General features: G+C 38.4%; 1 protein-coding gene across 3 annotated transcripts in view; it reads left to right on the top strand.

The window, feature by feature from the left end:
• The window catches only part of SLC12A1 (solute carrier family 12 member 1), a 49,788-nt gene that overhangs the window by 16,055 nt on the left and 20,197 nt on the right, over positions 1 to 13,536 (top strand). For all 3 annotated transcript variants that reach the window (XM_068143785.1, XM_068143786.1, XM_068143784.1), the window contains exons 6-15: positions 338 to 477; positions 970 to 1,080; positions 1,985 to 2,096; positions 2,577 to 2,704; positions 5,402 to 5,486; positions 7,121 to 7,269; positions 9,067 to 9,174; positions 9,564 to 9,687; positions 10,548 to 10,649; positions 12,470 to 12,625. In XM_068143785.1, the coding sequence (XP_067999886.1) occupies positions 338 to 477; positions 970 to 1,080; positions 1,985 to 2,096; positions 2,577 to 2,704; positions 5,402 to 5,486; positions 7,121 to 7,269; positions 9,067 to 9,174; positions 9,564 to 9,687; positions 10,548 to 10,649; positions 12,470 to 12,625 (1,215 nt within the window). The remainder of the gene's footprint in view (positions 1 to 337; positions 478 to 969; positions 1,081 to 1,984; positions 2,097 to 2,576; positions 2,705 to 5,401; positions 5,487 to 7,120; positions 7,270 to 9,066; positions 9,175 to 9,563; positions 9,688 to 10,547; positions 10,650 to 12,469; positions 12,626 to 13,536) is intronic.

Raw genomic sequence — 13,536 nt, 5'->3', positions numbered from 1 at the left:
CTGGAATAGAACCAAGTAAGTTAGACCCCATCTGGAAGTGAGGTTCTCTCTGCTCTGTGTTACTGTATTATGCATCATGTAAAATTATTTGATGGTCCAGTTTTGCATGTTGATATGCACTAAAAAGACTTCTGCAGTAGAAAGGCATACAGAAAAATCTGAAGGCAAAACCAGTACAAAGGACATTCTTTTTTTTTGCAAGTGTCTATTAATATAGAGTAAATATTGATGATATTTGTTAGGCTAAAAGCAGAGATTCCTGTGGTATTATTCATGAGAGAATGAGGCAAACCTGCAAATTTAGTTGTGGTGAACTAACAGTTATTTCTTTCTGCAGGTGGAGCATACTACCTTATCTCAAGAAGTCTAGGCCCAGAGTTTGGTGGATCTATAGGACTTATCTTTGCTTTTGCCAATGCAGTGGCCGTGGCTATGTATGTAGTCGGATTTGCTGAAACGGTTGTAGAACTTCTTAAGGTAAATGTAGAGGTTTCATGTGCATGACTCCATTGTTTTGGAAGGGTTTCCTTGTTTTGTTTTGAGGGGCTTTTTTGTTGTTGTTAGGGGGGGTTGGGGTTGGCCTTTTTTTGCTTGTTTTATGTTTGTTGGGTTTATGTAATACATTTGTTTAAGTGGAAATGATATTTAGCTGAGGCTTAAAGGACATCTTTAGCAAGGAAGAAGCCAGTCTGGCTAAAAATGCCAGAGAGTGCTCATTATTTCTACCTCATGAATATACTTCAGGCATTTCTCAACAAGTATCTCAAAATCAGAAAAGGACAGATATCAAATCAGATAACCAAACAACCCCAACTACAAAGAGACAGCTGGAACATGAAATACAGACACTTGGTCTCAGAAATCTCTGAAACATTGCTAGCTCACTGCTTTCTATCTCACCTTGCTACCTGATTCCACCACTGGCTGGGAAGAGAGACTTGGTCTAATAATATTTCTTACTGCTTTCAGGAGAGTGATACACTGATGGTAGATGAGTCCAATGACATCAGAATAATAGGTACCATAACTGTTGTATGTCTTCTCGGCATCTCTGTTGCTGGCATGGAATGGGAAGCAAAGGTAAACTTTTAAAAGAACATGAAAGCAAGCAGTATATTAGACTACAATGAGTAGAATTTTCAAAGCACTCAGTTTAAGTTTGTGCTTCATCTTCCTAGAAGCAATAGCAATTTAATCATTACATTCAATGAAAGCAAAATTACTCCATGCTCTTCCCTCAAGGTGCATTCAAAAGGGAAGAGGAAGTGTATGTTCTGCAGACAACTTCATAATGTTGATTTTTATAATTGATGGCATTATTTACAGCCTTTGTTAAATGCCCATTTTACCCTTATTTTTGATACAGCTTGACAGAATAAACAATACATGCTTTTAGCACTGTACTCTTTCAAGCCCTGCTCAGCAGAAGAACTTTATTTGGATATTCCTTAATCTCTACTGATTTCTGCTGTTCATTTACCTCTTGAAAAAAAAAGTTCAAAATGGAAATTCAGATACAAATACTTTAGAGGGTAGAATATAGCTATTCAAATCAGGTCCAGAATAGCACCCTTATTTTTACATTCTGCTGTGATGGAGCCTAGAACTACTTGAAAAAACAGCAGAAAATGATTAGGTATTATAATCTTTGAAGTGACAACTCACTGCAGCCAAACAAATTGTATAGCAATATACAAATGTCTTATAGTTGATAGTAATACATTTGAGGTTTCATTTTGTCTTTTCTTGTGAAGACACTAAAATAAAATTAAATTACAACTATATATTTCATAATCACCTTAGTAAAATCTACCTGCTGTTGACATTAGCTGATTTGGCTATCTGGATTGCTGGTATCTTTGAAATACTATAGAAATTAGTAATCTCCCACAGGAACTCATACAGATAATTTATTATGTAGTCATCTCCACAGTCAATGCAAATTAAAATCATCAGGACATTTTGTTTTTGTTTCTACTAATAGGCTCAAGTTATTCTTCTAATTGTTCTCCTTATTGCCATTGCAAACTTCTTTATTGGGACAGTCATTCCTGTCAACAATGAAAAGAAGGCAAGAGGCTTTTTTAATTACCAAGGCAAGTAACCTTGATACCTATCATAAAATAGTTAAATCTGTATTTTTGGGAGTTTATACTGAATTAAGGATTCCACTGAAAAAGGTCACAAGACCAGAATCTTCTGTCCGAGTTTAAGCTTGCAGTCCATGGGAATATATTTAATCTTTGAGTTAATCTCTCTGTTGCTGAAGCTGACAGCACACTTAGCTGCTGCTTGAGTCATTTATATATCAGCAGTGCACAGACAAACTTTTATACAGCAGAGCTATGCGCTGTAGTGACACTCTTGTCACTTCAATATGGATCTGTAGCTCTGAGATGCAAACAAGCATGTCCTACTGGGGACCAGATTAAGAAAATCAAATTCATATTGCTTGTGGTATGAGACAGATTTAAACCTGGTCATCCAGACAGGAAAGACTATCTTATTCAGCTCCTCATTAAGTAACTTCAGAGCTATGTCCTGGTGTTATGTTTTAATTTCATCTCTATTTGCAGCATCAATATTTGCAGAAAACTTTGGACCAGATTTCAGAAGTGGAGAAGGATTTTTCTCAGTGTTTGCCATTTTTTTCCCTGCTGCCACTGGCATTCTTGCAGGAGCTAATATCTCAGGAGATCTGAAAGTATGTATTTCATTATCTTCATTATAGTAGCTGTAGGCTAAAAAAAAAAAAACAAAAAGAAAACAAATTATGAATCAAACACTGTATTCAGTTTTAAACCATGTCTTAGTTTGGGAAGCAAAACTCCTAAGTATCTCTTTTATTATTTAAAAACATCAGTTCACATTTTCTCTCATAATGCATTATGCTTATTTATAGCAATTACTGCATTTAGATTTGGGTTGATATATAATTTAAAAGCATGTTTCAATAACCTGTAATAATATATCATTAATGGTCCATTAGTAGCACATGGCATAAGCGAAATTACATCTGTATCTCTTGGTGTTTATCACAAAAAGCATACCTGTATAGCTCTCAGTCAGTCACAGTCATGTTTGTAATCACTGGTTCAGGGTTTGTATTCAAAATCAGCACAGACTGGCTTTTTCAGTTTAGGGTCATAGCAAGGGCAGAGCAAACAGAGCATTTAATGAAAGCAAGTATGTTCCAATCCCATGTCACTACTGCTGCTTCAAGGAAAAGATGCAGGTTTGCAACTGTGACAAAAGAAAGGAGTCTGAAGAGAAAGGAAAAGCATATCCAAGTGTCCAGCAGTCTTGCTGTGGCCACTCTGTCAGGTCCCTGCTCTCCTCAAGCTGTGTAGCAGTTGTACAAGATAGTATTTCCAATATGTAAACATACTGGTAAATTAGAAACAGCAATTTAGTTTTCACTTTGAGTGTCCTCTACTTTTCATGGCTTTGCACAGCACATTTAATGGCAAGAGTGTTTAAAGGTGAGGTAATTCAAAGCTCAGAAAAGCAGTCAGTAAAACATCTCTGCTAAATGTGAAGGAATGTAATACTTCATAATATTACAAGAAATCAATAAATGCACCAATGTATCCATAACTCAAGTCTTGCAATCTAATTAAAAAAAACAACCAGCCCAAAAACCAAAAAACCAAACACAGATCCCTAGAACAATGAAATAAAAGTTTTAAAAAGATCACCAAAAAGCTGTGGCATACACCTTGAGAACCCCAGGATGTCAAATGAAGTTATCTGGCTTTATCATATAAACCCATTGTCTTGTCTATGAGATTCCATTTTTAATTAAAAACAGAAATACTGCTGTAATTCTCTCCAGTGAGACCAACTCTGTCTCACACAATCTCCATCTTTTTAGCAAACACAAATCATTCTTTTGCCATATATGGTGCTCTCTACACAAGGCAAGCTCCCAAAGCAGTAGCACTTCTTTCGTAATCTATTTGAAAGAGTTTTGAGCAGACCAAGAAGAAGCAGTTCTCCTGTTGGCTCTCAGCAGTTGTTTCAGTCAGGCAATAAGCAGATTTCTATAACCAAATCCTGCAGGCTGAAGATTCCCCACTGAGTGTGTTTAGATGCATTAGACAAGTCTAATTAAATTAACCAGCCCCTCCAAAAGTCTAGAAGACCAGCTAAGAAGTATTTGGAAAGTGTAAAATTGACCAATCAAACTTTCCTTAGAATTTGTTGCAAACACCTAAGTAATTGCTTCTGTAGCTGCTACACACTCTAGCAGTGTTCTCGTCCAAAGACTACTTGCAGAAACAGCTCATCTTTTTAGTGACTTCAGCAGGTTTTAGAGCAAGCCCTTATGTGCTAATAGCTTATTAAATATGTATTTAATTGTTGCTAACATTTAAAAGTTGTAAAGCTGTAAGGAGCTTTAACTCTAAGATTTAATGTCACAGTGTTTAAGGTTGCAGCACTCCACAGAAACAATGACCTAAACAACACACCCAAGAACTGCATGAAGTTACCATGATCTGAGAGCAAAAGGTCTTCTGTAGCTGGAGTGACTTTGCAATTATTTCTCAGCTCAATAAATCCTCATGTAATTTAAAAATTGCATTAATTATTAACACAGTTAAGTCATTTATCCAGTTTTCACGTGACACTGAATTTGTATTTTGTTTGCTTTTTTCCTCCATGCAACAGTCATAGTCATAAAAGCACAAATGTCTACAGTTTAAAATGCATCCCACACATCTTTAACTTAAAAAAAAACCAAACAAACAACTTTGCTAAACCAGTTTAAGAAGGCAATTCACAAAAAGTGCTTCTCAGCATAAACAAAATGCATACAAATTTGTGAGCTTGCCTATTATTAAAGCCCCCTTTAAATTTACAATGCATAATGCAGATTTTTGGTTTCAAAGTCAATGTTGCTGTGAGCCAGTCTGTAAGGATCATAATCCAGACTTATTAAATTACTTAAATCAGAAGTCAAATCAGTGAAAGGAAATAGCCTGTTGTCAAACAGAACTAACAATTACTAGTTGCTAACCACATAAGTACTGCCCCCTGCACAGGGTGACTATCTGCATCTTTCTTTTTCATTAACCAAAGATGGTCTCATCTTGTCATCAACAGGAGTTTGATGGTTAGTTCAGCAACTATTGACCCATTATATTATGAAACATAAATAAATCCCATTGCAATATAGAGTTTGGTGCTCCCAGAAATGCAGAGCTCAGGACACCCCTGCTGCACTGCACCACAGGACTGCTTCCCATCTACATGCTGAGACAGGAAATGTTTGAGCAGGTCTATGTGACAAAAATCTGACCTCTATATCACAACATGGTAGGACTCCCCAGCATGCAATTGCAATCAGACTACAGCACAAAAACTCACAGTGTTTTTCAAATCACTGCTTTGTTTTAAGGATCCACAAAGCGCAATACCCAAAGGAACAATGCTGGCCATCGTGATCACAACAATTGCCTACATTGCTGTTGCAATATGTGCAGGTAAGTACAGAACCTCTGCTTCATGTCTTCATTATAGTTAACAATCTGAAAGACTGGTATGCACACGAATGTTTAAACTCACTGCTTTTTCATCCTGTGGATTTATTATGGAAAGAGAGAGAGTTGTTTTGATTTCACTGTGCGAAGGCAGTGGGGGAAAAAAACGCCAGCAATCACCAGAAAAAAAAGTTTGGCAGATAGGACTTTCATGGAATTTATATGATTACTTATGTAGTTGATCCAGTGACATAGACCACTAGCACAGTAAAGATTAAAGGAACCTCTGATTAATCTGCTATCTTTTGTTCTTCATTCACATTGAAATTTAACATGGCTTTTAACTTGCCTTCACTAGTTGTATTGAACACTCACAAGTAACAGGGTAATATATAAATTTTGTATGCTATACGTTGAAGACAGAAATCAATTGTCTGTCTTAAAAATATACTGCTTGACTAGGTGCTCTACACCATTGGAATGTGAAGTAACAAAACATACACGAGAGTGAAAAGGAGACCTGTACTGAAGCCAGGAACTGTATTGGAGGAATATATATTTAAATCCTTAGTAGATGCTATTTTAATAGTATTGTAAGAAAGAGTATTGTAAATTACACTCCTCTTCATGAGCAAATACCTCAATACTGCATGAAAGTCCTGCAGGGTACCTCCTTTCCTGAGGGGCAAATCTCAAGTATTCTTGGTATCTGTGATTCTTGTGCTTCATGAAAAAGGTAGAATACTCAAGCTACAGCTCAAGTTATTGCAGTGTTTGGATCTCAATTTCCCCTGCAATTAAGTGGAATTAATCATTCTTCACTTTCTGTTATAAATCACTGTTGATGCATTGTTCTGTTCTCACAAGCAATAGCTGTATTTCAACTACAGAGATATTTTGCAGTGCAATACTTTTCCCCCCACCCATCATTCTGTTTTAATATTGATTTGCTAAAGACATAATGGTTACTTTGGGAGTCTCAACAACAATGTTTTTGATATGTATGAAGATACCATATAAACTTACATTTTGGCCACTAAAGATGTTAAGATCAGTACTCCAAGTTAACTCCATATGTTTTTGCCCATTTTTGGTGGCAAGGGAAAAAAAAAAGACAGTATAAATACTAATAAAAGCAGAAAGAATATGGACAGTTTCTCCATTTTAGGGCTATGACAATTTCAGTTTGAACAGCTGAGGATTTGGGTCTCTAAAGTAATTACGTGTCGTCATTTAACAAACAGAAAAACCAGAACTGTATGCCTAGACCTAAGACCCTCACAGACCTGTTTTCCTTTAAATACTAACACTTGTAAAAGTGGTCACAGGCAAAGACTTTATTTTTGAGTTAGTTAATTTACTGTTGATGCCTATCTGGTTCTCTAGTCTCAGAAATATGCTAGTCCTCAGAAGTCAACTGGCTGGATAATTTTACAAGTAAGAGAAGTAAGCAGATGACATGAGAAACTAAGCCACACTACAGAGAAGTAATCTCTGCCCAAAACATGAAACATTGCTCTTTGGGATGAGATGAAGGCAGCAGTTGTACAAAATGAGCACAGAGTAACAAAGTGCAGCAAGAACACTCTTCTGATGTCGCAAGGAAGGAAAATAATAATGTATCCTTGTTTCCTCAGCCTCCTGCGTTGTGCGAGATGCTACCGGGAACATCAATGACACAGTGGTACCTGGGATGAGCTGCAATGGATCTGCCTGCAGCCTAGGCTATGATTTTTCCAGATGTGCAAATCAGCCATGTGATTATGGGCTGATGAATAATTTTCAGGTTATAATCATAAGCAATACACAGATACATAACTACAAACATTCCAAATCATTATTTTATGACAACTAAATGCTAGAGGACATTGTCTTCTTCTCTGGAGACTTTCAAAACTTACCTTGATGCATTCCTGCATAACCTGATCTAGTTCTACCTGTGTTAGCAGCAGGGTTGGACTAGATGATCTTCAAATGTCCCTTCCAACCCCTGCCATTCAATGGTTCTATGGTTCTACGATTCTATGGCATCCACTTCTATCTTAAAAAGTGAAAATCTACTGGAATAATCAAAGGGAAGCGTACCCTGCATTCCACATTACCTTCACACTGCCCATCACTAGCCTCCCAGCACTCTGGTAGGGTCTTTACAAGTACCATGCAGCAGTATATGTTGTAACATCTTCAAACACAAAATCTAGACTTAATAGAGACCTCAGGAACTCCTGTTAGATGAGCAGCTCATCTCACTGCTCTTTACAGATGGATGCGATTTTACCTCAGGGGTGCTGTGGTGACTGTTCAAGGTTTGTGCCACTGTACAAAAACCAGAGATCTGACTTCTTAGAAAGTATCCAAAAATAGCTGAGTGAAATATCAAGTTAGAAGCAATGGAGTCTTTCTCCTAGGCCAAAGAGAGACTGTCTGCCATTTTTACTCTTCAAAAGACAGCTTAGGCAAAGCATCAAAGCAAAGCAGTTCTGCAGCCTAACAACCACAGCTCCCAGATGTCTGTTCAGCCCCTGTGCTTCACGGTCTGCAAAAGGAGCTCACCACCCACCTGCACTTGCTTTTCAACTAGACATTTGTAGCTTTTAAAGTCACTTGCTTTTTTCCCAGCTTGCTCTGCTAAATGATAGGGCTGGATAACCACCTTAAAAAAGATATGCTGTCCTTGTCACAGACTACTTTTCCTTCCTTTCTTGATAACTTGCCATCCTCACTCCCACCTCAGTTTTGCTCAGACACAGGGCAACCCTTGAAATGAGCCATAAACAGAGTTTCACTTCTTAGTGTGAGCACTCCTGGGTAACAGGGTAACACACAGATTTGGTATGCTATATGTTAAAGACAGAAATCAATTGCCTGTCTTTATTGTATCTATCTTTGTCAGAATAAAGCCAGAAAAAAAATGTCTTCATCTGAGAAATCCCCAGGATTAACTGATTTCTTTCCTAAAGTACTTCCTACACATCAAAAAGCACCTAGCAATCACATCTGTTCACTTTGTCTTTTAGCTTCCTTGTTTGGTGCTTCTAAACAACATTTTTACTTCAGTGGTCCCAGTGCAGCCCCTATAGAAAGGCTAAGGGAGGCCTGACAGTTGCCATCATTGGTATTCTTTCTCTTTTTAAGCCATATTAAATAATCAATTAAAAACAAACAAGCAAAAACCCAAACCAGAGAAAGGGCCTCCAACTGCATTTCATACTTTGGTGCTTTTCCCTGTCATTTCTGTATTGTCTTCTTGCTACAAGCTGACTATTTACCCATGAAGTAGAGGCTGTTGCTTATAGCAGTTAGTAAAGGAAGTCAGAAAACCTCACAGAGTACTAGTCTGCCTCAGCAGCCAGCTGCATACTTGTATACAAATTTGGCTATGCCTCCATTGCTTTTTACTAAAACAAGAGTAATAGCATTTTCCTGCTTCACAGTTGGTTTATAGTGTATTGGATTTAGAAGCATGAAAAGCAGAGACATGCGGAGAGTATTCAAATGGGTCTGTGAACAAAAAAAGTGTATCCAAATGCAAGCCACCTCATTCTTCCCTACCTGCCCCCCCCTCTTTTTTTTTTTCCTGAAGGTGATGAGCATGGTGTCTGGCTTTGGTCCTCTCATCACAGCTGGCATCTTTTCTGCTACTCTGTCATCAGCTCTAGCATCTCTTGTAAGCGCACCCAAAGTTTTCCAGGTAAAACTAAACCTTATACATTTCCTTATACTCTGGTTTTACTTCAAAGACACAAAATTTAGTTGCATTCTATGTGCCAAATGTGATATATATTTAAAGAGCAGTGACACATGGGAGGAAGAGGCAAGGAAAACAGGACCAAAAGATATACTCTTCAGCTTAGACTAAGCCACTGATTTGTGCTTCAGTTTCCTCCAAATTAGAGTCTATTTAGCTGTCTGGTTAATCCCTTTTAAAAGCACTCAATATGTATTATATGCCTGTGATTCTATTTTCTCACTGTAGTGGGATATGGACTCCCATTGTAGTAGGATGTTGGCTTATCACTATGTTTAAATGTTTATGTGCCATAGCAGCAGATGTGCTTAAAGTTCCGATTTGTCTACTAGGCTCTTTGCAAGGACAACGTCTACAAAGGACTCCACTTCTTTGCCAAAGGATATGGAAAGAACAATGAACCCATCAGGGGATATGTTCTCACTTTTGTGATTGCTATGGCATTCATTTTGATTGGTTTGTATATCATTACACAACTGCTACAATCTCATGTTCTGAAATCATATAAACTGGTATTTTAATGCAATGATTAGCTATGGTTAGAAAAGTTTCCAGTCAGGCAAACTCTGACATAAGCCCAAGCAATTACATTACTCCTAAGGAAGACAAAATGAGACCAGAAGGCAGTAAGAGGCCAACAAGGACTCTGGTAACATCTCAAGGCCACCACAGCATAATTTTCAAAGATGAAAAGCAGGTGAAATTTCTGTTCCCTCTGCTGGAAGATGGCAGTGCTTAGAACTATACCAAACATGGCAAAGTCATCACTTTGTAAACAGCTTTCCAATTTCTATTGCATGTAGCTATGAGGTAATTCTGAGATAGTTAGGAAGCCTACTCTGCCAGGCTTTCCCCACAGCCAGCTCCAAAGCAAATCCCAGTTTGCCAGCAGCAGTGGTAGAAAACCCCAGCTACCATATTTAGGGGTACTGGGATTTTTAAATTAGTTTTTCCAAGATCCAAACTCTAAGAAACACTAAGAAAATGGGAAGTTTAGTAAAGAAAATTCAGATTGCCTTTTAAAAAGCAAAACATTATGGGGTTACTACATTAAAAAAATCTGAAATTTACACCAGATCTACATCATTAAGAGCCAATCAGTAAAATCAGAGTAGTGAGTATAACCTTGCAGACACTACTTAATATGAATGAAGGTACATCAAGGTGGCCTTAAAAGAGTACCACAGGAAAATACCCAAGATCTCCCTGGATGACAAATTCAGACAGCATCCAGATTTAATTCACCATCAGGAAAAAGCTATCCAACAGTCTAGGAAATTGGTGCCTATTCTGACTTGTTTGTGTGTGTCTTGCAGCTGAACTGAATACCATTGCTCCCATCATCTCCAATTTCTTCCTGGCTTCATATGCTTTGATTAATTTCTCCTGCTTCCATGCCTCGTATGCAAAATCTCCAGGTGAGTCTGCATTTGCCAGTGATTTAAACGGGGACTTCACATTCTGATCTCTGCAAGTTTTTGACTGTATGTCAGAGAAAGCTGCAGTACCTGTAAAACATCGAAATGATGTCCTCTGAGGCTTTACTGCTTTCATCGAATATGATGGCATTTTATCTCCAAAAGATAAAAATAATGGCTCTAGTTCTTACATTCCCTACAGCTGTACAGGATGAAAAAGGCTTTGGTGGATCCTCAAGGTATTTGTTTCCCCTCGCTCTCACACAATATAGGTGGATAAAAACCTATGCCAACTCTAGCCACGTAAAGCAAGCAGGGTATAGTGGGTAGCCACTATGCCCTTCTCCTCCAAATGTAGTGAAACTTCCACAACTGTTCAAAAGAACATAGTTTGCACTAGAAGTTATACTGCTGGAAGCAAACATGTAGAACAAGAACAGGTCCACCCAACAGCATCAGCACAGCTCTTCAGTGGTTAGTAGCAGAATTGTAACATGAAATGCAGTGAGGTCTTGTTCAGGGACAACTCAGGAGTCCCTCTCTACATTTTGTGCAGCAAAGAAACCTACTACTGGCTTTCAGGCTTGTGTATTGATTGCCACAGCAGAATAATTCTCATCATCTCCATGAATGAAGGGGTGACACCTTAAGAACTAAAGCCAATGAGCTGAGCAACGCTGGTTTTGTCACACAGGAAAGAATTTCCTGCCACTGTGAATCAATTATTCAATTCAAGAAGCGAGGAATAAATTTTTGATTTCCAGTGTGAAGAAACTGCAGTAGTGACATAAATGCCTACATCTACTTCCTTCCTATGGATCTACATGGGGCCGTTTGTTCAGAGGGCAGAAAAGATTAGCATTGCTACTAATTATCTGCACAGCTGAACAAATGCAGATCTGCTCTACATGGCCTTGGAGCCAAGTAAAAATTACCTCTATAGACTTCATGTGCGTGCATCTGACTCTGCTCTGCCACTACTTAACATTTCACATAAAACTGCAGTCATTTTTCTTCTCTCATTTCCTCCAGTTAATTTCAACCAATTCACAATGACAGATTATAATAATTGCAAGGCTGTAGGACAGCAAATTTCTTCACAGCAGGTATTTCCCATTCCCTAGTTACAAACATGATCCAAAACAGGGTTGCTCAGCCTCTCTTGTATTTTCCATGCTTTTTCCATCTCCAAAGAGTCTGCTCTGTAGAACACCTGGCAGAGACCAGCAAACCATGGAGGTTCTCTGCTTGCCTCATCATTTTCATTGCTAGCAGGGGATGGATTCAGTACCACAGCTGAAGAGCAGCAGGAATCATCTCTTTTTGAAGTCAATTGTAAATGATTTTATTTTTCCACAGCGAGACAAGGCAATTTCCAAGTTTCAGACAGGTGCATTTACTCTCAGCAAGTGTTTATCTCCCATTAATGAGTTCTATGTGTATGGATCAAAAGGACACAGTAGCCAATTACCTGGAGTAGCAGGAAAAATCAGTTCTCAGTTGTGAACCAAGAAACATTAATTTGACAAAAATACATATAAACAAAATGGCTACTCAAAGCCATGCTGGATAAAGTAGTGGGAAAGGGTTTGTAGGAAAAGAAGTCTGTAAGACCCAATACTCTATACATATATAAATATGTCACCAAACATCTAAGTATCTGCTGATAATCACAATGACAGAATTTGTACATATCACCACCACCTCTTCTGACAGTCTGAAATAAATTTCACATGAAGTTGTATGCATAAAAATCAGTGGCTCACCCTTTGATCAGTGTACTTTATGATCTTCCAGTTTCCTCAACTCTTTCTAAACAGGTTGGAGACCTGCATTCAGATATTATAACATGTGGGTGTCACTTTTTGGAGCCCTTCTGTGCTGCGGTGTCATGTTTGTCATCAACTGGTGGGCAGCCCTCATCACTTATGCCATTGAGTTCTTCCTCTATATTTATGTAACGTATAAGAAGCCAGGTAAGGCCACAACACTGCTGTTCTGTGGAGATGTTATGCAGCTAGGCCTGATTTTACAGGAATGAATTCTGCTTACAGAAGTAGACATTATTTTTTATTGAATGCTTTTTTATTTAGAGGGAAGTCTGAAGCATCCCATTCAGTCTCACTTTATATAAAAAAGATGATAATCTGGTACATTTTTGCTTGCTTAACAAGCATTTTAAGTATGGTTCAGGGGTTTGTGTAAACATTCCAGCACACTGCTTTATTCCTGTCATGTCCTTACTACATTTGCACTTTTATTTGAGCACAACTGATTATTTTTTTTCCATCCACATGCAAAACCTTGCCTGAATTTTGTTATGCTCTTAGCTGACTCATCTGGGGTCCTCACTCAGGATGTAAACCTGCTGCCCACTACACAACAAAAATGCAAACTGAACTACTCATGAAGTGATCATCCTTTAGCATTTCTCTACAATTCCTCATTAAATCAAGAAAGATAAGCACACTTTACTGCTGGAAACAAAACTGCTTAGTAGCTCAGCAAGTCACAGGACCTGCCCTCAGAACTCACAGTACCACAGTATCACCAAGGTTGGAAGAGACCTCAAAGATCATCAAGTCCAACCTATCAACACAGACCTCATGACTAGACCATGGCACCAAGTGCCACGTCCAATCCCCTCTTGAACACCTCCAGGGATGGTGACTCCACCTCCTCCCTGGGCAACACATTCCAATGTCTAATGACTCTCTCAGTGAAGAACTTTCTCCTCACCTCCAGCCTAAACTTCCCCTGGCACAGCTTGAGACTCTGTCCTCTTGTTCTGGTGCTGGGTGCTAGAGAGAAGAGACCAACCACTTCCTGGCTACAACCACCCTTCAGGTAGTTGTAGAAAGCAATGAGGTCTCCCCTGAGCCTCCTC

The sequence above is a fragment of the Melanerpes formicivorus genome, unplaced genomic scaffold, assembly GCF_026170545.1.
Source record: "Melanerpes formicivorus ecotype bairdi unplaced genomic scaffold, bMelFor1.0.p_v2 SCAF_10, whole genome shotgun sequence".
NCBI lineage: Eukaryota > Metazoa > Chordata > Aves > Piciformes > Picidae > Melanerpes > Melanerpes formicivorus.
Note: the sequence above shows the minus strand (reverse complement) of the source record. Positions and strands in the feature narration are given on the sequence as shown.